Source organism: Micromys minutus (genome assembly GCF_963924665.1).
Source record: "Micromys minutus genome assembly, chromosome: 19".
Lineage (NCBI taxonomy): Eukaryota > Metazoa > Chordata > Mammalia > Rodentia > Muridae > Micromys > Micromys minutus.
In genome coordinates this window covers 25,276,676-25,299,295 of record NC_137954.1, presented here as the reverse complement: position 1 = coordinate 25,299,295, position 22,620 = coordinate 25,276,676, and the positions used below count along the sequence as shown (strand labels likewise).

The following is a 22,620-nucleotide window of genomic DNA, read 5'->3' as shown; positions in this document are numbered from 1 at the left end:
TCTGCAACACCACAACAATCCGGCAGCTACGGAGAGGCGAAGGGGACACACTGCCGCGCCCGTAGCCCAACCCCTCATCACGTAGAGCACACTATTGGTTTTCTGCTTTTCAAGACCCGCCTCCAACCTTTCGTCCTGCCCCCTGGGCTAAGAATTGGCCATCATGTCTCCACCCACTTTTTTCATTGGCCAGACTGGCTGCGGGTGACAGTGAATGACAGACGGAGGGCCTAGAGCTCCGGGTTTGGCTGAGCCCAGCAGAACAGACCGGGCTTCTGGAATCGCCCGGGTCGTGGTTCCTGCGGTGACACGCGAGGCTGGTAACTGGAATCTCCAGACCCAGGCCCAAGCTGGTCAGGGGTGCCCACAGAGCCCCAAGTGAGCTCGCGATGCGTAACGGGGACAGGGGAGCGGCGGGCGGGCCGGGGGCGCGCAGCCAGAATGTTTTGATAGAGGGCGCGCGCGGCCAGGGGAGCGCGCGTGCGCCGGGGCCGCGCGCTGGGTTGTCCGCTGTTGGGAGCCTAGCCCCCGGCCTGGGGCCGGGCGACCCTAGGGCGCCCTGTGCTCAGGTCTAGGTGGCTGGGATTGGGGAGGCATCCCAGGCCACAAGGGATATCTGGCTCGACCCCTCCACCATCCACAGACACCCCTGAGCACAGGCCCTTCCTGGGGACATCCATGGGCCCTGGGTCTACACTGAGCAGGTGAGTGTATTTCCTGAGGCACACGCCTCTTACTAACTAACCAAGGGACTCCCTCCAGGACCAGATCGGACCAAGATCCACCATCCCCAGAATCTTCACAGATTGGGAGTATATTATACCACCTTGGCCCCACCTGGCACTAGGCACTCAGGGAATCCACTTATTCAAGAGGGATCCGGAGTCTACATTGACTGGAAAATTCCTATTCAGAAGAAGTGCCTGCCTAGGTCTCTGATGCTAGGGAAGCAGAAGGGATTATCCAGAAAAATCTTGAGAAGACTCTCATTCGGGGTTTTCTGGACCCTGAAAAGCATGTCTGATTTTCTAAAGTTGAGGTAGACCAAAGGTAAAACAGTCCCAAAGTGCTGTGTGGATTCTGACCTGTACTGATTCAGTCTCCACAGGATCAATGTTTAGTTACTCCTGGATATCTCCTCAAAGTAGGTCCTACAATAGAACATCAGGTGGCATCTGACACAACTGGAAAGGTGTCTCTTCCCCATCTCTCTGACTTCCTCTTAGTGGGGTTGGGTGGGTGTGAGGGTTGGATATTTTTTTCTGTCCCTATTCTTTGAGGCCTGACACCTTTTCCTCCAGCAGCTGTCCAACCAGGGCACCCAGGACTGACGTGGAGCAGAAACTGTCCATGGAGCTGGTAGGGCCTTGTGCTTATCTTATATTTGTTTACAAAAAAATGCTTCCAAACTGTTAGTCTCCAGAGAGACCAGGGTTTCCAGGAGGGGCAGGGGAGGAAACTTTCTCTTCACTGGACAGAAGGTGAAACAATTCACCCCATACCAAAGGGTCAGACTCTGGCACAGTAGCTACTCAGTAAAGGTTCTGGGAAGGATGGCCAGAGTTAAGGACTCCTTAAGTCCCAAGCTTAGCTGTTCTTGGGCTATGATCCCTGTACTGCTTCTGGTCTCAAGGGCTGAACAGCAAGGAGTCAGTGCCTGGCTCTGATACAGGTTCTGTTCACTGGCAGGTTAACAGGGTGGACAGGGGGCTGCGGTGATGGCACAGTTTGACACTGAATACCAGCGCCTAGAGGCCTCCTACAGCGATTCACCCCCAGGGGAAGAGGACCTGTTGGTGCATGTGGCTGAGGGGAGCAAATGTGAGTTTTGGGACATGACAGCCAGAGCAGGGGCAGGGGCAGAGGTTGCTGAAGGAACACTGAGGGAGCAGGGTGGGGGTGGGATAACTACTTCAGGGATCTGACGTCTCTGCTCCTGTGTCCACAGCGCCTTGGCACCATATTGAAAACCTTGACCTCTTCTTCTCTCGAATATCCTTTGTGTCTCTGCATTGGAGATCTTCCACTTTTTAGCCTTTCTCTGATCTAGATCTCTGATGGGAAATGGGGATGAGTTCCGCCCCAGTCCCTGGAAGGGGAAATGAAACTCATTGAAATAACAATTGTTAAAAATAATGATCCCTCGTGTTAGCTGAGAGCTCTAAGCCCTGGTGTTAATTTACAAAGAACTTTTGTAAGGGTGTTAGTTGTTAATGGCAATAATGTCTTTTGACTCTGTTATTCCTGTGTTAAATACTTCAAATACATTTTCCTAGACCCAGGAACCCTAAACAGTAGGTATGGCTATTATCAATTTGCCTCTGGATAAAGCTTAGGGAAGTAAGTAACCTGTTCAAAGATCACACTTCAGAGAGTTATAGAGCCAAGGCTTCAGCTTGGGACATCAACATCTGCATTGTCTTTGCTTACTGGCCACTTTTTCTTAACACTTACACGTGTATAATCTACATCAGAAGAATGGCTTCACCTGTATGCTCATTGGAGAGATTTTTGAACTCATGTAAGTACATGAAGGGATGCATGCTATGGTAAAAGAATACTTATTTTGTTCTTCCCTTTTGCTCATGCCTGGCTACACCTGCCAGTGCAGCGCAATCCTAGGCCCCAAACTCTACAAACCTTCCTATCTCAGGACCAAGGATGACATTTAAACCGATAGCCTCACCTCTTGTAAAAAGAGATCCCAAGTCCCTATGTCTTTTATAAACAAGAACTTAGTCACCCCACCAAGGCCATGGGACGAGATATTTATGTATATGAATGATTCAGTCAGGAGCTCTTGGAGCCTGTACTCTGCCTGACTGCACATTAGCCCTGCTACAGGAGAAACAGTCTCGTATTGCCAGAGGGGAAGGTTTGGAAAGGGAGGGGTTTATTTTTCTCGTTGTTTCATGGGTTTGTTTTTATTTCTTTTTGGGTTTTTGAGACAGGACTTCTCCAACTCAAAGACATCCACCTGCCTGAGTGCTGGAATTAAAAGCTTGATCCCCACCCCCACACCCAGCAGGAAAGGAGTTCTTGATGATAAGAAAGGAATTCATGGCTGGGTGTGCTGGTGCAGGCCTTTAATTCCAGCACCCGGGAGGCAGAGGCAAGTGGATCTCTGTGAGTTCAAGGCCAGCTTGGTCAGTTCGAGGGAGTTCCCGAACAGCCAGAAATATACAGAGATATGCAGAATAACAAAACCAAACAAACAAACAAACAAAAGATTGCTAAAAGTTTGGGCCATTGAGATGGCTCAGCAGAAAAAGGCGCTTTTGTCTATCCTGTTGGCACGAGTTGGCTCCCCAGTTAAAGACCAGGGACCATACTCATCAAACCTCTGAAAATCAAGCCCAGTGATAGTAGCAGCTTATGATAGAAGCAGGATGCTTCAGCAGGACCTGAACATAGAAGTAAAACGCAGAAGCAATTTGTGCCTTTAAGGTCTTGTAAGATTAAGCTTTAGCAGAGGCCATAAGGAGCACTCCAGCCCCCTTAATTTCCTACTTGTTGAGTGGTCTCCAGTCTCTTTGCTTACTCCACTTTATTTCACCAGCACCTCTCTGACTCGTGCTCTTTCCAACTCCCTAGGCAGTTCCTCTTTGTGGTTGCCTTTACCACCTTCCTGGTTAGCTGTGTGGACTATGACATCCTATTTGCCAACAAGATGGTGAACCACAGTCTCCATCCTACTGAGCCTGTCAAGGTCACTCTGCCAGATGCCTTTTTGCCTGCCCAAGTCTGTAGTGCCAGGTAAGGTCCCAAGACACTGCTAATGAGTAGAGAGGAGAGTGGGGTATGAAACAGCTGTTCGCACTCCAGAACCTGTTGCTAAGACTCCATCCTCAAGGACCCTGTTTTATCCCCTCCTTTTTCCACACCAGGATTCAGGAAAATGGTTCTCTCATCACTATCCTGGTCATTGCTGGTGTCTTCTGGATCCACCGGCTTATCAAGTTTATCTATAACATTTGCTGCTATTGGGAGATCCACTCCTTCTACCTACATGCTCTGCGGATCCCAATGGTAAGACCGCAAGTTGGACCATTAGCAACACAGCCTAAGAGATCTTAGGAAGGATGATATGTATTCCTGAGCATTGCATGTCTAGAGCTCTCATTGGCAGGTATTATAGTCAGAGTTCTGTTAATGTGAAAAAAAAAATCTGAAACTGTCAGCATATTAAAGGGAAAGATTGATTTTTGCCTCAGTTTTGGAGATATTAGTCTATAGCTGGTTTATAATATTGGTCGATCCAGTTGCTTAGCAGCTTGTGGTGAGGAAGTATATCATGGCAAGAGCGCATAACAAAGGAAGCCTGTTCACACGCAGGAAGGGGTAGAATGCAAAGCCCCAACTCATCTCATCTAAGAGCAGACCTAATGGCAAAGGACCAAGCCCTTAACACATGGGCCTTTGAGGGGCATTCCAGATCTGAACTGGTACAGGTCAGGAAATATCTCTAAGCACACGACTTATATCTGTGTAGGCAAAATTCTACATACATCTGTGTTGAACGAAGGGTTCAGCTAAGATCTCCTACACTCTGTCTCTTGTCCTGCAGTCTGCCCTTCCGTATTGCACATGGCAGGAAGTGCAGGCCCGGATTGTGCAGACGCAGAAAGAGCATCAGATATGCATCCACAAGCGTGAGCTGACAGAGCTGGACATCTACCATCGAATCCTACGTTTCCAAAACTACATGGTAGCACTGGTGAACAAATCCCTCCTGCCTCTGCGCTTCCGTCTGCCCGGCCTCGGAGAGGTTGTCTTCTTCACCCGTGGCCTCAAGTACAACTTTGAGCTCATCCTCTTCTGGGGACCCGGCTCTCTGTTTCTCAATGAGTGGAGCCTCAAGGCCGAGTACAAACGTGGGGGGCAACGGCTAGAGCTGGCCCAGCGTCTCAGCAACCGCATCCTGTGGATTGGCATTGCCAACTTCCTGCTGTGTCCCCTCATCCTCATCTGGCAGATCCTCTATGCCTTCTTCAGCTATGCCGAGGTGCTGAAGAGAGAGCCAGGAGCTCTGGGAGCACGTTGCTGGTCACTCTATGGCCGTTGCTACCTCCGCCACTTCAATGAGCTGGAACATGAGCTGCAGTCCCGCCTCAACCGAGGCTACAAGCCTGCCTCCAAGTACATGAATTGCTTCTTGTCACCGCTGCTGACTCTCCTGGCCAAGAATGGTGCCTTCTTCGCTGGCTCTATCCTGGCTGTGCTTATTGCTCTTACTATCTATGATGAAGATGTGTTGGCTGTGGAACACGTCCTCACCACTGTCACCCTTCTGGGAGTCACGGTGACCGTGTGCAGGTGTGCCAGGGCGGTGGGCGGGAATAGCAGAGTGACATTCTGGGAAAAGGCTCCTGTCTCACCATGCACCTGATCCGTCTAGGTCCTTCATCCCAGACCAGCACATGGTGTTCTGCCCCGAGCAGCTGCTCCGAGTGATCCTTGCTCACATCCACTACATGCCTGACCACTGGCAGGGTAATGCCCACCGCTCGCAGACCCGGGACGAGTTTGCCCAGCTCTTCCAGTACAAGGCAGTGAGTGGAGTTGGAGTTAGGGCCTGCTAGAGACTGGCTGGTATCTTGGTGATAAGGGCTGGGCTGTGTTCTGCTTGCGTGTAAACCTCAGTCCCCTTCCTTTCAGGTGTTCATCCTGGAAGAGCTGCTGAGTCCCATTGTCACACCCCTCATTCTCATCTTCTGCTTACGCCCACGGGCCCTGGAGATCATAGACTTCTTCCGGAACTTTACAGTGGAGGTTGTTGGTGTGGGAGACACCTGCTCCTTTGCTCAGATGGACGTTCGCCAGCATGGTCATCCTCAGGTACTGGGAGAAGTCAGAGCAGGTGGCCAGGGACAATGCTGGTACACCGTAACCTTGGGGAAAACTGCAAAAAGTTACCCTTTCTGGGCCAACAAATCACAAAAAGGGTAGCCCCACCTGTGGGCATCCCTGTACCAGGGACACGCCATTTGGTCACCAGGAATCTGGCTGGATTCCGGCCCTGATTTGAGCCATGAGTCACATTCCCTTAGTACAGTACAAGTTACTGACCCATATGTGGCCTCTCCTGGGGCTTTGACATCAAGGTTTTGACAGATGTGACAGTGCCCTGCTGTCACTGTCCCCCGGAAGGGCTCCTATAAGTCTGCTCATGTCTTCTCCCTTGCATAGTGGCTCTCTGGAGGGCAGACCGAGGCCTCAGTTTACCAGCAAGCTGAGGACGGGAAGACCGAGTTGTCGCTCATGCACTTCGCCATCACCAATCCCGGCTGGCAGCCCCCTCGTGAGAGCACCGCTTTCCTGGGCTTCCTCAAGGAGCAGGTGCAGCGAGATGGAGCAGCTGCTGGCCTTGCCCAGGGTAGTCTGCTCCCCGAGAATGCTCTTTTCACATCCATCCAGTCTTTACAGTCTGAGTCCGAGGTGTGTATCTGGGACCTGGGTGATGGTGGGCAGTGGGCTGCGGTGAGGGGGGATGGCACCAGGCACAGGGTTCCTCTGTTCAGTCTGGGCTGTTGGGCCCTGACGCTCAGGACATTAGAGGACCTAGAGGCCTCCCTCTGCCCTGAGAATTCTGCTTACCCTATTTTTCCCCATAGCCCCTGAGCCTTATTGCAAATGTGGTAGCAGGCTCGTCCTGCCGAGGACCCCCACTGTCCAGAGACCTGCAGGGCTCCCGGCACAGGGCTGATGTCGCTTCTGCCCTTCGATCCTTCTCCCCCCTGCAGCCTGGACAGGCCCCTCAAGGCCGGGTTCCTAGTACCATGACAGGCTCTGGGTGAGTGGAAATGGGTCACAATGGGAGGGCATAGCAGGAGCCCACAAAAACTGGTGCAGATCTTGAAAATGTTGATGCCTGCTGTCTGTCTGTGCTTGGAGGAACAGAGTGGATGCCAGGACAGCCAGCTCCGGGAGCAGCGTGTGGGAAGGACAGCTGCAGAGCCTGGTGCTGTCTGAATACGCGTCCACTGAGATGAGCCTTCATGCCCTCTATATGCACCAGGTCAGTGGGCAGCTGAGAAGCAGAGGCCAGCCCTTCTCTGCCTCTTCATTCAGAAACCCTCCTCTATTGGAGGAGCTAGGGTTATGACAGGTATTCTCTGTATAACAGCCTTGAGCTCACAGAGATCCACCTGCCTCAGCCTCCTGAGTGCTGGTATTAAAGGCACACACCATCATACCTGGCTGTCACAGATGTCCTCTTAATGGCATCTTTAACCAAGAGTACTCTTGTGTTCCCTACCCTGTTCTCCTCCTACTGCTCTCTCCAAGACTCAGTAAAAGTCTCCTGTCTCCACTGTCCTGAATCTAATTTGTTTCCAGTACTGAGGATTGAACAGATAAGGCCTTGGACATGTTAGGTAACCCCTGAGCTATATCCTCAGCCTTCTTTTGCTTTATTATTCTGAGAGCTGTTTTTACTAAGTTACCTAGGCTGGCTTTGAACTTGTGATCTTCCTTCCACTGGCTCCCAAGCAGCTAGGATTGCAGGCATGTGCCTCCAGATCCAGGTCCTTCTCATAAATTTTGATCCTTCCCTTTTTCCCCCCCACCCCCACAAATTGGCTTTTTAAAATGGAATCTGACTCTTGACTATGCAGATCAGGCTTGCCTCAATCCTGCTACCTCATATTTCACCACCACACACAGCTGCCTGTTGAATTTTCTTGTTCTGATTTTCTCCATAGCTTCTGGTGCTACCTGACGTTCTTGGGTTTTGTCTTTATTTAATAGTTTGTGGCCTATTTTTCCTTACAACCACCACCACTAGTGTAAAAAGCCCCACAAAGACTGGCAATTCTATTTGTTCATTGCTGTGTTCTGAGTACCTAAAATAATACTTGGCACTAAGATACTGTTAACTTGTTCTTTATTCGGGGAGTGAGTAAAGAGAGGGCCGGAGATGTAGTTCAGTTAGTAGACTGCTTACTTGCTGTGTACAGGGCCAGGGTCCATTCCCAGCACCACCTAAACATCTGTAATTCTAGGGGGAGATGAAGTCAGATCAGAAACTCAAGGTCATTCTCAACTACCCACTGAGTTCAGGGTCAACCTGAGCTACTCAGGTTTTTCCAGGGGTCTCCTGAGAATGAGATCCAGGGGCAGCACATGTCTAATGCACACTACTAACATCTGAGATGCCTAGTGTCTAGGATTCTAGGTGAGGGTTTGTGAGTGGGAATTGAAGATGCTGCAGTGAGCGCAGCTCTTTCAGACATCCTTCTGTCTCCAACTAATCAGCCCCCCACTTCTGCAGCTCCACAAGCAGCAGACCCAGGCTGAGCCCGAGCGGCATGTGTGGCACCGCCGGGAGAGTGATGAGAGTGGAGAGAGTGCCCCTGAAGAGGGGGGAGAGGGTGCCCGGGGCCCCCAACCCATCCCCCGCTCTGCCAGCTATCCCTGTGCTACACCCCGGCCTGGAGCACCTGAGACCACCGCCCTGCATGGGGGCTTCCAGAGGCGCTACGGGGGCATCACAGGTATCCAACCGGGAATACAGGAACAAAGGTTTCAGGGAAGGATGGTTCTTTCAAAGAAAAGACCAACAGGATGGGGTCCAAGGAGACTAACCCTCCAACTAGTCTTCAGAGCCTCTGCATCGTTCTTTGTGTTCTTGTTTCTCTCTATAGATCCTGGCACAGTGCCCCGTGCTCCCTCTCACTTCTCCAGGCTGCCCCTGGGAGGATGGGCAGAAGATGGGCAGCCAGCATCAAGACACCCAGAGCCAGTGCCAGAGGAGGGCTCAGAGGATGAACTCCCCCCTCAAGTGCACAAGGTAAAGGCTGTAAGGCCAAGAACCACTGCCAGAAGTGCCAACTTCCAAGAACAGCTTCTTCTGTAAAGGAGCGAGTGTGTCTCCCACTCCAGCATGCTTTTCTCTCCAGATACACTTTCTTGGGGCTGGAGAGGTTGCTCAGTGGCTAAGAACACTGGGGACTCTTCCAGAGGATTCCAAGCACCCACATGGTGGCTCACCACTGTCTGTAACTCCAGTCCCAGGGGGTTAGATGCCATCTTGTGGTCTTCACAGGTACCACACACATGTGATTCAGACATAAATGTAGACAAACACTCATAACACAAATAAATTTTTAAGAAAAACACCACTTTCTTCCTTTTACTGCTCTGAAGTTCAAGGCTTACCTCCCTAGCTTCCAGCTTCTTCTTTACTTATTTCTAGACTCCTATGGGGCAAGAAGAGAGCTGAAGACTGACTGTACTACCCGGTCTTTTCTTTCCTCCACAGGTATAGACCAGGCAGAAGCTGGTTCCCATGCTCTAGGATGGAGGCAACAGCTGCCTTGCCATCCCTTCTGTCTGCCATGAGAGGAATTCTCTGAGTGTCGCCTGGCCCCACGTGTGTGGTGTTTAGTGTGTTCCTGCCTGGCCAAGGGAGGTGCCAGCGTTGGGCTTGCCATACATAGCCCAAGAAGAATTTGAGGCCTAGGGACTAGGGACACACAAGAGTCTAGCCTCGTCTCCGGGACTCCCTTGGCTCAGAGTGTGGTGCTAGAAACTGGCCCCCAGCCCAGTCCCAGTACTGCCATCTTTGCATCCACCCCTGCAAGTCTCCAGAGGGCTTCCTACCACAGAAGCTGCCAAGCGGAAGAACCTGTGCCAACTGTGGAGCGGGAAGGCAGGGCCTGAACTCTCAGCCTGTGGCCTCGCCCCCCATCTGGAGTAGCTGAGCAGCTCAGGCTGTGGCCCTTACCTCTAGTCCTCACCCAGTGCTACAGCCAGCCTCCCACCCCTCCCTGCACATCACTGGCATGTGTGTGCTACTTGCCCTCCTTCAGCTCACTCCCCCCCCTTCTGTTTGGCTTTTGCTTTCTGTTGGGGTGAGAGCCCTAGCTCCCAACTCCCCTCACACTATCTTTTGACACTACGATGGAAGGTTTCTAAGTTGCAGAAACAGGATGAACGTTCTTTCCTACCCTCTTTTAGGATGGGCGCCTGGGAGCGTGAGGCCTTCCTGGCTGCTTATAATATGCTCCTACCACCCGCACAGGGACAGGGCAGGAATGTGACCTCAGTTATATATATATATATCCCAGCAAGACAGCTCTGCCCTGTATCTCTCTCTTACCAAAAGGAGGATGGAGGGATAATGGACTCACCCTAGGCTAGGGCTTCATATTGCATGCTGGGATTCAGCTCCTACCCTTCCCCCACACTCCCCCAGTTCTGCTCGGCTGTGGGAGGTAAACGTTTGCCGAAGGTGGTGGACTCTGCTGTTGCAGCCCACAGCAGGCAGGGTGGGAACCCTGTATAGCTTGATAACCCTTAATAAAGAAGGGACTTTGATCGGGTTGTGACTTCTTTTTTTCCCACGAAGCAGCTGGGGTCTGTATAACAGACCTGGCTGGGAGACTTTATGTCTGTGTCACCACACTCAGAAGTGTTGTTTCTAGTGCATTTCAGTAGCTTGCTAATGTGTAAGGCCCTGGGTTCGTTCTTTAACACTATGACAGAGGGGACTGAAGCGGGTTCGAGACCAGCGAGGCTACGGTGTAATGGCTATTTAAAGGGAGAAAGTGAGGAGTAGCAGATTCAGAGGGACAGAGGTCAAAGTCTCCAGTCAGGTTCAGGTCAGATTTCCCGCCCTGAGCACGTGACCCAGTCGGGTCTCAGCTCTATTTGTGTTCCTCGCCCTTGGCCAATGGGAAGCCGGGATAGATCTGATGGGCGGGGCCGCTGCCGTAAAGGACACAAGATTTTTGTGCGGCTGCTCCGGGCCTTAGGGTCCCAGCTGCTAGCGAGTGGGAACCGGCAAGCACGGCGTACGTGGCTTGCGTGAGTATGCGTGGTAGCGGCGCGTGCGTGAAGAGAGTGGGCAGTGTAGCTGGTCCACGTGCGTCCCTTCCCGCGACCCCGGCCGCGTAGCTCCATGTCCCAGGACACCCTGGCATCTGCGGTCCTCTCTGAATGGCCAGCCCGACTCTTTGATTCTGCAGTGACCTCAAGTTCAGCCAGCAGCCACACATCGCCATGGTGACTGTGGGCAACTACTGCGAGACCGAAGGACCGGTGGGTCCGGCATGGACTCAGAATGGCTTGAGCCCCTGCTTCTTCTTCACACTAGTGCCCTCGACACTTATGACTCTGGGGGTACTGGCCTTAGTGCTGGTTCTGCCCTTCAGGCGTCGGGAGGTGCCTACCGGCACAGAGGAATTATCTTGGGCGGCTGGCCCTCGGGTGGCTCCCTATGTGCTGCAGCTGTTTCTGGCCACACTTCAGATAGCACTGCCCCTGGCCGGTCTGGCTGGCCGAGTGGGCACTTCTCAGGGGGTCCGCCTGCCAGGCTACCTACTGCTGGCTTCTGTGCTGGAGAGTCTGGCCAGCGCCTGTGGCTTGTGGCTGCTTGTGGTGGAACGGAGCCAAGCAAGGCAGAGTCTGGCAATGGGCGTCTGGGTGAAGTTCAGGCATAGCTTGGGTCTTCTGCTCCTCTGGACTGTGACATTTGCAGCCGAGAACTTGGCTCTAGTATCTTGGAACAGCCCACAGTGGTGGTGGTCCAGGGCAGATCTGGGCCAACAGGTAAGGGCTTTATGGTGAGGAGACACACTGATGTTTGACAAGTACTGTGTCTGGACCTGCTGGCTCCATGCTTTAGAAAAAAATGAAGGGAGTGTCTGGTGGTGACTGGAAGCTGATAGCCAACTGGTGGAGCTATCCAGCACTGGATGGGGTGTGTCTGCTGAGTCACTGTGGGTTTTTTTTTTTTTTTTTTTTTTTTTTTTTTGTTTTGTTTTTTTTTTTTAAACCTGTTGCTAGGCTCTTGACAAGCTTTTGAGTGTTGTAAGATGTAATACAATAAGGCTTGAGTCGTGGTTCACACCTGTTCTCTATTTCATTCTAGGTTCAATTTGGCCTGTGGGTCCTGCGTTATGTGACCTCTGGGGGGCTATTTATCTTGGGGCTCTGGGCCCCTGGACTACGTCCCCAGTCTTATACACTACACGTTCATGAAGAAGACCAAGATGTAGGAAGGAACCAGGTATGCCAAGTGTGGTGGCTCATTCCTTTAACCCCAGAGGCTGGCAGATCTCTGTTGAGTTCAAAGCCAGCCTGGTGTACAAAGTGAGTTTCAGACAGCCAGGGCTGTTACATAGAGAAAGCCTCTCTCAAACAACAAAACAGAACAAAGGTACCTGGCATCTTTAATTTTCTCAGTCAAGAGTGTATCTTTGTTCATGTCCTGGGGATAGAACCCAGTACCTTGTGGTTAAACATGTGCCTTACCACCACTCTACTTCCCAAGCCCCTCTGAATGCTGGAATTTGTTTTAACTTTATTCTGTCATCATTGCTGAGTGAAATGGGTACAGCAAAGAAACCAAAATAGCCACTCATTAGTGAAATGGGAAAAGTTTATTTATTTCAAACCACCAAGCTGTCTCTCGGGGAAAGCAGAGAGAGAGGCACGGGGTTGGAGATGTCTCTGTTTATATGGGACCAGATACCTGGGAGGAAGGGCTCTTGTGAATAGGGATCGGGAGGAATGACTTTGACATGCTATTAGGCATCATAGTTGTGGTAATGGAAGAACCCATGTCCCTTTTGCCAGAGATGAGGAGTCTAACCCCCTTTTGCCATTAGAAGTATTTTTAAGTCTCTGAAAGAATGCTGGCTTTTGTCTAAATACCAGAATTTGGGGAAAGAAATTTCTTGGGGAACTTGATAATCCCATCTCTTGAGGCGAATCAGTTCTCATCCCAAAGTTCAGTTTGTGATCCAGCTTTTCTAACTCTGAGAGGGATCACGTGCGAGCCTTAGATACCTGTGAACTGTGGTCCTCTGTATTCCCTGTGGTCACCTGGGCAAGTATACTTCTTTGTAAGCTCTCCTCCTGTGTGACATCTTCCTAGGGCCGCTCAGCAGACCCACGATCCACCTGGAGAGACCTTGGCAGGAAGCTTCGACTGCTGAGTAGCTACCTGTGGCCTCGGGGGAGTCCGTCACTACAGATGATTGTGCTCATTTGCATGGGACTCATGGGGTTGGACCGAGCACTCAATGTGTTGGTCCCCATCTTCTATAGGGACATTGGTGAGGGGGTGGAAGCATACATGTGGCTTAGTGGCTGTGTTAGCCCTTGCCTAGGGAGGTTACACAAAGATGGGAGGTAGGTGGTCAGAACCTGGAGCAGTTTGACCTTAAAGAGTCCTCGTTGTTGAAGGTGGACTCTGATGCCTTTAATCCACAGTGAACTTACTGACTGCGAAGGCTCCATGGAGCTCCCTGGCCTGGACCGTTACCACCTATGTCTTCCTCAAGTTCCTCCAGGGGGGTGGTACTGGCAGTACAGGTATGAGGGTCTCTATCTTCACTTTGATTGGTATCAGTCTCTCTTCCGGGAACTCCCTTGCTGTCTTGCTTCTGATATTTCTTCCACAGACCTTGGGTACTTAGACCTCTAGCATCTGGGTGTTGGGCTGATGTCCCTCAGCTTCCAAGACCTTCTAAAACTTCCCTGGTTTGCCCAGGTTTTGTAAGCAACCTTCGAACCTTCCTATGGATCCGGGTGCAGCAATTCACATCCCGAGGTGTGGAACTACGTCTCTTCTCTCATCTGCATGAACTCTCACTGCGCTGGCACCTGGGTCGGCGCACCGGGGAGGTACTCCGGATCGTGGACCGGGGAACATCCAGTGTCACAGGACTGCTCAGGTGCCACACCAGTGGAAAGTGTCTATGGGAGGGGGAGCTTAAGCTGCTCAGCCGCTCCTACCTTGCTTTGTTTGGTCTTTTTGGCAAATCACAGGTAGAAGAATAAAGTCGAAGAACTCCAGTAATGCAGACAGCTTGGTGTGGTGGCACATGCCTATAATCTCAGTACTTGAGAGGTAGAACCAGGAGGATCAGAAGTTCAAGGCTAGCCTCAGCTACATAATGAGTTTTAGCCTCTCTTGGACTACTTAAGATTATTTCTCAAGAAACAAAAACGGGGGCTAGAGACTCCACAGTTAAAAATGCACACTGCTGTTGCAGAGGACCTGGATTCAGTTCCCAACTCCACTCGCCTCAGGTAGCTCAGAGGCCTGTCACTCTTAACTCCAGGAGAGCTGACGCTGTCTTCTGGCCTTCTGAGGCCCCTCCCACACCTACAAAGATGCTCATAATTAACCAGGAAAGAAATGAAAACATAGAACAAATCTTTTGAGTTCCATTCATCTTTTTCAGAGTTTTTCTACCTTGTTGAGTATGTTAAACTATGTAGTTTGTTTTAAATCTCTGAAGACTCAGAACTAATAGGGTACTGTGAACATCTTTTTAAACCAAAAGATCCCATGATACGGGTTCTTTTTCAGAATTGCCTTAACAAAATCTCATAGGGATTAGGTTTTTGTTTTTTGTTTGTTTGTTTTTTTTGTTGTTTTGTTTTTTTGTTTGAGACAGGATTTCTGTGTAAAAGCCCTGACTGTCCTGAAACTCACTCTGTAGACCAGGCTGGCCTTGAACTCGCAGAGATCCCCAGTAAACCACTCTAAGCAGCTGAAATTCTTTTTATCCATGCACAAAGATCTCTCTTACTTGTAACTGATAGAGTTACTTTGTTGTTGTTTTGGGATTTTGTTTTTTTGTTTTTTTGTTTTTTGTTTTTTTTTTTTGGATGTGTGTGTGTGTGTGTTTGTGTATGATGTTGAAGACTGAACCACCTGGGGCTTTGCATATGCTAGGTAAACACTCCATCCATATCCTCAGCCCTTTCTTTACCTGGGCTAGCCTGCCTTAATCTCAAGAGGGCTGGGATTATGGCCTTTGTCACCAGGCCTTCTTAGCCATCTACCTCGTGAAGGGTATTTAGAGTTACTCTAGTCTGTTGCCTGTTGTTGAAAATGAAACTATGCTAAAGTAAGTTCCTAGAGGTAGGACAGCTGGGCCTCAGTCCTCAAGCCTTTCTCTCCTTGACTTACCCTTCTAGCTACCTGGTGTTCAACATCATCCCCACCCTGGCTGACATCATCATTGGCATCATCTACTTCAGCATGTTCTTCAATGCCTGGTTTGGCCTCATTGTGTTCCTGTGCATGAGTCTTTACCTCAGTGAGTGCTGCCCCGAGAAACCGTCTCCCTGAACTGTGTAGGGTCTTCCTATGCCCACTCAGCTGCCCACTCAGCAGGCTGAGGATTAGTAGGCTAGACTAGGCTCTGTTTTGTGATAGGAAGGTCTACCCTGCTGTTAAAGTAAAACAGATGAAAGCTAGGGAAGGGCATGTATGATATATTATGCCCTCATTGTGTGACCAGTCATGTGTTCATCAAAAGCATCTTCTACATGAAACTTTGCAGGACTACAAAGATATCTTGTATGCAGCACCTTTCCTTGGTAAATTTATAGTTCTTTCTCTAGGACTGGGTCTCTGGGTGCTAGCATAGGTTTGCTGTGTGTGGCACAGGGGGACAGCTTGTGGTTTCAGCTGTTGGGGATGATGTCTTGTTCATTCTGCTGCTGTCATTCTCCTGCAGTCCTGACTATTGTGGTCACTGAGTGGAGAGCCAAGTTTCGCCGTGACATGAACACACAGGAAAACGCCACCCGAGCGCGAGCAGTAGACTCTCTGCTAAACTTTGAGACGGTAACAGTGACCCTGAGATGGCAGTGGGAAGCAAGGAGAGGTAGGAGAGCATGGCTGGGACCACCAAAATGATAAGAATCTGGAGGGGATATTAGAGATTGGGAAGAAGCAGAGGCAGGTGGATTTCTCTGAGTTCAAGCCCTAACCTGGGCAGCAGAGCCTGTTTCGGGCCAACCAGGCTATATAGCAAGACCCCATCTCAAAATTTTTTCTATTAAAAATAAATTTAGAAATTGGGGTGAAGGGATCAGGACAGAGAATGATCTCTCAGCTGTGTACTGTGTGAACCCATCAGGTGAAGTACTACAATGCTGAGGATTACGAAGTAGAACGCTATCGAGAGGCCATCCTCAAGTTTCAGGTGAGAGGACGTGTGGGAGCTGTCATTCCCAGGCCTGTTGAGAGTGAAACCTAGGACTTAAGTTGGAGGAACTGGAACCCAGAGTGGGATCTGGTGGATAGCTGTTTTTTTAAACCCCAGGGTTTGGAGTGGAAGTCAACCGCTTCACTGGTTGTACTGAATCAGACCCAGAACCTGGTGATTGGACTTGGGCTCCTTGCTGGCTCCTTGCTTTGCGCATACTTCGTCAGTGAGCAGAAGCTACAGGTGAGGCAGAATGGTGAAAGAAAGGGTAGGAGACAGAGGAGAGGGTCATGTGTGAGGATGGCCTGTAAATGAAGTAACAGTGAGAGCAACCCACAGGCGTCCTGTGACCTGTTTGCTTCTCCGGGTCTCTACAGGTTGGGGACTTTGTGCTTTTTGGCACTTACATCACCCAACTGTACATGCCTCTCAACTGGTTTGGCACCTACTACAGGTAACCTGATTCCTGTCCCTTCCTTGATCAGGTTAGTTAGTCTTCCATTCTTTGAGGGAGCCTCAGCCTTTGCTCTTCTTTCAGGATGATCCAGACGAACTTCATTGACATGGAGAACATGTTTGACTTGCTAAAAGAGGAGACAGAAGTGAGTAGGGGGAGGAGTAAGATGATGTAAGGGGAGTTTCTTGTGTCCAGAGAATCCCAGGCTAGTGATGGCACCACCACATGCTGGCTGTTTTCCAGGTAAAGGATCTTCCTGGAGCAGGGCCCCTTCGTTTTCATAAGGGCCGGATTGAGTTTGAAAATGTGCACTTCAGCTACACTGATGGGTGAGCTCCACCTTTGTGCTCGCTTTCTTTTCCCCTCATATATTGGCACACTGCCTTCCTGCCCTTCTTCCTGCTCTGAACCCCAGCTTTGCAACCTACCACTGTGGGGTAAGGAACAGGGAGCCTCGACAGGATAGGGTAAGGGCCATTAGTAGCTCTGGGGGTGAAAATTCATCTACTACTAGGTGATTCAGTAGATCCAATACTAAATACACCACCCTTGCTTGCAGGCGGGAGACCTTACAAGATGTGTCCTTCACTGTGATGCCTGGACAGACGGTGGCCCTGGTAAGAGGAATCCTAGCTACTTGGCCCACATTCCTTGCTTGACTTTGTCTCATTCAGTGCCTATGATGGCTCATCATGATCCAGGCTAGGTATTCAACCCCTGGTTATAACAGGCAATGAGACTGAATGTAGCAGCCCTCCTGGATGTTGGTGGCCTTTTAAAGAGGAAGCCTTAAAAGTCATAGGGAAGTCCTGAGAATTTTCTTCCCTTGTTTCCAATGTATCAGGTAGGCCCATCTGGGGCAGGAAAGAGCACAATTTTGCGCCTGCTATTTCGCTTCTATGACATCAACTCTGGCTGCATCCGAATAGATGGACAGGACATTTCACAGGTAATGTTGCTGCATGCAGAGAAGACTGTAATTCAGGGATCTGTAGAAGAACAGCAAGGGTGGGCATCCCTGAGATACCGGACTTGCAAGAAAGCTAGGGGCTTGCATGGAATGATGGTGTGAGTCTGTAATCTCAGGATGAAGGATAGTAAGGTCAAGGCCTGCCAGAGCTACAAAAGTGTTCAAGGCCAACTAGAATAACTAAGCCAGACCCAGTCTCTAAGTGGGAAGGGAGAGGCTGGAGCTATAGCTTAGTGACCTATCCAAGGCTCCCAGGCCTACCCCCTCGCACTTCCAATTGATTAAAAACCTGGGTCTTCTCTGTACCATGTGACCAGCTGTCACCCAGGAGAGTAATCAGGTACCGTGTGAGGTATGCTTTTCTGTGAAGCAGGCAGAAGTCATGTTTTCTGTTCATGAATGGGGAGGACTTGGAGTGACTGTAATTTACCAACCCAGCTAAGATTTTTGGTAGCCATGGTTGGAATCCTACCCTAGGCTGCTTATCCCTGGTGCTTCCTGGAAACCTGAAGGGCTTCACAGGACAGGGCAGTTTTGGTCTTTTGGTCTCAGGTGACCCAGATCTCTCTCCGGTCTCACATTGGAGTTGTGCCCCAGGACACTGTCCTCTTCAACGACACCATTGCCAACAATATCCGCTATGGCCGCGTCACAGCTGGGGACGGTGAGGTGGAGGCTGCTGCTCAGGCTGCAGGCATTCATGATGCCATCTTGTCTTTCCCTGAAGGTGAGGTCTTCCTCCCTCCCCAGTGACACCCTGTCAATCTCTCAAATTCAGTTCTACCCCTTCCTTGTCTACCTGGCCACAGAAAACAAGTTCATTTACACATGACATGAGGAGGCACTTAATATACACAGGGTATGAGACACAGGTCGGGGAGCGGGGTCTGAAGCTGAGTGGTGGCGAGAAGCAGCGAGTGGCCATCGCCCGCACCATCCTTAAGGCTCCTGACATCATTCTGCTGGATGAGGTGAGGCCCCAGCACTTGCCCGTTAGTCTCTGCCTACTTCTTGAGCAGTTCCCTACCTTTTAACATCCATCTTACCAAAACCCTTCCTAAGTCATGGACCCAAACTACCCTTGAGGCCTCCACTAGTAGCCTATATCTTCCCCTCCTTGGAACCTCTGGGTAGCAAGAGCATTTCACCCAAGCTCTTCCTGTAGGCAACATCAGCACTGGATACATCTAATGAGAGAGCCATCCAGGCCTCTCTGGCCAAAGTCTGCACCAACCGCACCACCATCGTCGTAGCTCACAGGTACGGGACTGCAGGGCTGATATGGCTGGCAGTATGAACCTCTTTGGATGTAGGTAATAACTGATGTCTGACCTCTCAGGCTCTCAACTGTGGTCAATGCTGACCAGATTCTTGTCATCAAGGACGGTGGCATCATAGAGAGAGGAAGGTGAGCCATGAAGGACTTGAACAGGGCACAGGCTTCCAGAGGGTGTCTCCCTTGTTCACCCCCTCTGTTCTCTTTGAGATTGGGGTAAAACCAATGAGTGGGACTTACCCTTCCTTTATCATCCCAGGCATGAAGCCCTGCTATCCCGAGGTGGCGTGTATGCCGAGATGTGGCAGCTGCAGCAGCAAGGACAAGAAACTGTCCCCGAAGACTCTACACCTCAGGACATGGCGTAGTAACAAAAGGGACAACCTCTTTCCTTCCAAAAGCTAACTCAGGAGAAAAAGATATGTCCCCTCTCCTTGGCTTCATCTCATCCTGGTCTAGGAGTTTGGTGCTAGCTATTGTAAGGGAAAGGGACTGTAGGAAATAAACGGCCTGTGCGAAGACAGCTATGGTTTGGTTGTGTAGGCTACTGCAAAGGGCTGCTGCTACCCTTGAACTGAATGAACATCCCAGATAAGACTGCTTATTTTGGGGTAGAGAGGAAAAAGAAAGACGGCACTCAAGACACCGTACTAGTTGCCAGTTTTTACTCTTCTCAGCCCTCTGTCTGCTACATGCAGCAGTTCCAGGGAAAAGGAGGGGTAACATGATGAAAGAGGCTGTGGGGACTGAGTTTGGTTAGCACCTACCAAGGCCCCAACCAGAGCACATTTCCCAGCCACCCTCTTCTTAGCTGCACAAGCTTCCTTCTCCTGGCTCCATGGAGCATTCTCCACGTCACTCCTGCTTGTCTCTGCGATCCGGGCTTCTCTGTCCTTTCTTTCCCTGTGTACCCTGGAGATGTGAGGGCCACAGTCCTTGGGTGAGCCTCCCTCCCCAAGCCCAGGACCCTAGCACAGGCTGCAGTTGGACGGCTTCAAGCTACGACTCTGTGCCTGGAGCAAGGAGAGGAGAAGGAGGAGACAGGGTGTGAAGTCAAGGACAGGAGAGGACAGGCTTTATCTCAGGCTCACTGGGTAGGACCAACCCTAACTTCTCACCCTCCAACAACAGGACGCAGTTCATGCAGTCCACATACCTGCTGCTGTTGGTATTCGGCTTCACTGGCTGACAGGGCCTGTGCTAACGCCAAGTCTTCTTCCTCCTGAGAACTGGAAAGGAAGAGCTTAAGTCGGTGACAGTAATCTCTAAAAATCTGAGGATTCGATCTGTTCAGGATCATGGTACTGAGTACTTTTGGGTGTGAGCTTCATCTTTATTCTCTATAATCAATACGGAATTTATCAGCATCTCTGCCATTGGTATGGCCTTTAGGGATATACAGTTCATGCAATTTTGAAATCAAGTTTTTAGGGATTGCAGTGTGTTGGTGTGCATGGCCCCACCTCCATCCTTCCAAACAGATCTTGTCCTCATTCAGAGTAGGTACCTTGGGACCTGGGGTTTAGCCTCTGCAAGGGATAGTTCCAGGGCACGTTGCAGAGCTTCATCTTCACTCTGCAAAGGGAGAAAGACCAGTTTTTCTTGGACTTTACTCTCTGGATTTATTCCTGTCTGTCCAACCTTACCCCAACTCACCAAGCCATTCTGCAAAGCAATAACTGGGGATGCTGTCCTAGGTGGAGGCTGGGGTATGGCTCTATAGAAGACATTAAATAGGCTGTGGTCAGAGATGTGAAGGGCTTTTAATGGGGAGAGGAGAAATGGGTAGGCCTACCTGCTGGGGGAGGATGATGAAGGCAAGGTCCGACTTGGACTGGAGCCAGTGCTTGTAGAAGCCAGACCTTGTGCTCTGGAGATAGCAGCAAGCCTGAAAGGAATAAAAAGCCTTCTAACAAACCTCCCAGGATACACTTTGGATGTCAAGAAGGTAGTCTGTAATTTCAGCTACCTGAAACTATCTGGAAGGTTCAGACAGGAAAACTGAAAACTGTCCAGGGCAGAGCGAGTTCAGTGACAGCTTGGACAACTTTGTGGAATCTTTGTCTCCAAGGAATAAAAGGAGCCTGAAGTAATATATGCTGTAATTTCAGCACTGGAGGCTCTGAGGAGGACTGCCACAAATTTGAAGCTAGCCTGGGCTAAGAAGTGAAACCTCTCAAAACAACAAAAGGGCTAAGGCAGTAGCTCAGTGGTAGAGCACTTGCTAGCTTCAATCCACAGTACTGCAAGCAAAAGGGGACAAAAAGCACAGGGCAGACATGGCTGAAGCAAAGCAAGTAGGGTACTTGGTGGTAATTACCCTGCCCGGCTGGTCGGATGACCTTCACCAGAGCAATCATGGTCCAGTGGGTGACGGTGCTTGATGCAGAAGTTTCGGCCACAGCGGTCACAAGTCAGTTTCATCATCTCTCGCTGCCGGCAGCCAGAACGTTCACACTTATTGGTGAAGATCTGAGATGAAACAGGGTTTGTGATTTATGAAACTATCTCCTCCTCTAGCCCCATGGAGCTAGTCTTTTAAGTATGTCAGTATACCAAGCTGGGTTGTCTCACTAACCCCTCCATTATTTTTTACCTTGCGTTTTTGCTGTGCTGGATCAGAGCGACAGTCTCGGTCAATGTGCTCTCCCACAGCCCGGTCAGGAGGTTCCCCTCTGGCCACCGGCACAGGTACATTACAGAGGGGGCACACAGGTACCTGGATATCCTATAGTCAAGGGTCAGGAGTCAGTCTGAGAGCCAACTAATCTCTTAAAGAACCTGGATATTTTTGAGTGGTAACTCACAAATACACAAATAGAAAACAAAGTTCCCCAGTACCGGGCTTAGAAACACAGTAACTAAGAGGGGAAAACATAACATAGACAAATTTCTGAAAGCATCTGTACCGGCTCTCTTCTCCATATAACCACCCCCTGCCATTCTCATGATCGCCCCCTCACCTTTTGGTAAGCAGATCCACAGTGATGCTGGGCGTACGCCACATGGTCTGCGCAGAAGATGCCAGAGCAGGCATCGCACTTGAGTGGCAAAAAATCTACAGAGAATGGGTGGGATTGCAGGTTCAAAGGGAACCTAGATGTCCTTTCCTCTTGCTTAAAGCAGCTACTCCAGAGTAGGAAAAACTCCGCCCTATTTGCAACACACCGCACCTCTTCCACAGTACACGGTTAATTTGGTCACGCCCCCAACTTCGAACCCCGCCCCCTGGCCTTTCCAGCTCCAGTGCCCCCCTACCTGCAGTCCCCTGCCCTAGCCGTCCTGCCCCGCCTCCCGCACGCTCCGCCCCTCACCCAAGCGCTGACAGCTCGGCTCGGAACAGTGAGCCCCGAGGTCCGGAAACTCCATCGCCTGGTCGTGCCGGGCCTGCTGCGGGGAAGAAACCGGAGCTGAGCGTGCCAAGGACTCCTGCTCCGGGCCCGGTCCGCAACACAGCAACTCCGGGGGGGTTCCCCGCCCCGCCCCTTCTCCCCCGCCCAGCACAGGTTACCGAAGTCTGGGCGCCTGCCGGCCCGCAGCCCCTACTCCTCCGGAGGGCGCGCGCGCGCTGACGTCATCACGCTGGGCGGGTCCATCGCGGGCAACCGTAGATTGCAGGCGGAGAGTCCCAGCAGAGTTGAGCCACGCCTGGAGGCCTGAGTAAAGCTTAGAAGAGTTGTTTGTTTGTTTGTTTTAAAGAACCAAACAGTGAAGGCAAAGATGGACCCATCGGTGGACAAGGGTGATTCGGAAGCAGTTCGGTCTTAGGCCTGCTTCTCACTTCGTTACGTTTCTCTGACAAGGCTGCCTCTTTTCTGTGAGTTACTGTGTTTCTCTGTGGTGCAGATTTCTCTCCAGGTTTTTAATGTTCACCCTCTATGACATTCCTGGCCCTTGTCAGTATGACCTGAGCGAGCACACCTGCTCTGTCATCTCCCCTCCATTCCAGTTTACACAT

The 22,620-nt window shown here is 50.7% G+C and overlaps 3 protein-coding genes across 10 annotated transcripts; 2 read left to right on the top strand and 1 right to left on the bottom strand.

Moving 5' to 3' along the window:
• The first annotated feature begins 216 nt into the window (after positions 1–216).
• On the top strand, positions 217–10,308 carry ATG9A (autophagy related 9A). Of its 4 annotated transcripts, none has more exons than XM_080933210.1 (17): positions 217–378; positions 644–704; positions 1,305–1,359; positions 1,690–1,821; positions 1,949–1,992; positions 2,457–2,521; positions 3,595–3,756; positions 3,888–4,029; positions 4,568–5,316; positions 5,399–5,552; positions 5,659–5,838; positions 6,190–6,438; positions 6,615–6,793; positions 6,901–7,018; positions 8,273–8,495; positions 8,646–8,791; positions 9,263–10,308. In XM_080933210.1, the coding sequence occupies exons 4-17, from the start codon at positions 1,719–1,721 to the stop codon at positions 9,266–9,268; spliced, it is 2,520 nt and encodes an 839-aa protein (XP_080789336.1). In that variant the 5' UTR covers positions 217–378; positions 644–704; positions 1,305–1,359; positions 1,690–1,718; the 3' UTR covers positions 9,269–10,308. The 4 variants fall into 4 exon arrangements, with proteins under 4 accessions (XP_080789336.1, XP_080789335.1, XP_080789334.1 ...); XM_080933209.1 differs by having other exon boundaries at positions 1,302–1,359; XM_080933208.1 differs by lacking the exon at positions 644–704.
• A 427-nt stretch (positions 10,309–10,735) lies between these two features.
• On the top strand, positions 10,736–19,185 carry ABCB6 (ATP binding cassette subfamily B member 6 (LAN blood group)). 2 transcript variants are annotated; one of them, XM_080932859.1, is made up of 19 exons: positions 10,736–11,043; positions 11,876–12,013; positions 12,884–13,064; positions 13,222–13,323; positions 13,502–13,685; positions 14,941–15,062; positions 15,486–15,595; positions 15,891–15,956; positions 16,077–16,202; positions 16,337–16,413; positions 16,498–16,561; positions 16,660–16,745; positions 16,976–17,033; positions 17,261–17,365; positions 17,939–18,113; positions 18,245–18,357; positions 18,552–18,646; positions 18,726–18,794; positions 18,922–19,185. In XM_080932859.1, exons 1-19 carry the CDS (start codon positions 11,005–11,007, stop codon positions 19,028–19,030), a joined length of 2,019 nt encoding a protein of 672 aa, XP_080788985.1. In that variant the 5' UTR covers positions 10,736–11,004; the 3' UTR covers positions 19,031–19,185. The 2 variants fall into 2 exon arrangements, with proteins under 2 accessions (XP_080788985.1, XP_080788984.1); XM_080932858.1 differs by having other exon boundaries at positions 10,736–11,553.
• Positions 19,186–19,312: 127 nt separating this feature from the next.
• ZFAND2B (zinc finger AN1-type containing 2B) lies at positions 19,313–22,257 on the bottom strand. Of its 4 annotated transcripts, none has more exons than XM_080932863.1 (10): positions 22,174–22,257; positions 21,977–22,052; positions 21,626–21,720; positions 21,259–21,390; positions 20,983–21,134; positions 20,458–20,550; positions 20,319–20,379; positions 20,170–20,237; positions 19,819–19,891; positions 19,313–19,675 (listed from the first exon to the last, which is right to left on the bottom strand). In XM_080932863.1, the coding sequence occupies exons 2-10, from the start codon at positions 22,029–22,031 to the stop codon at positions 19,631–19,633; spliced, it is 774 nt and encodes a 257-aa protein (XP_080788989.1). In that variant the 5' UTR covers positions 22,032–22,052; positions 22,174–22,257; the 3' UTR covers positions 19,313–19,630. The 4 variants fall into 4 exon arrangements, with proteins under 4 accessions (XP_080788989.1, XP_080788986.1, XP_080788988.1 ...); XM_080932860.1 differs by having other exon boundaries at positions 19,313–19,574; XM_080932862.1 differs by having other exon boundaries at positions 19,313–19,574; positions 21,977–22,049; positions 22,174–22,209.
• Positions 22,258–22,620: the final 363 nt, after the last annotated feature.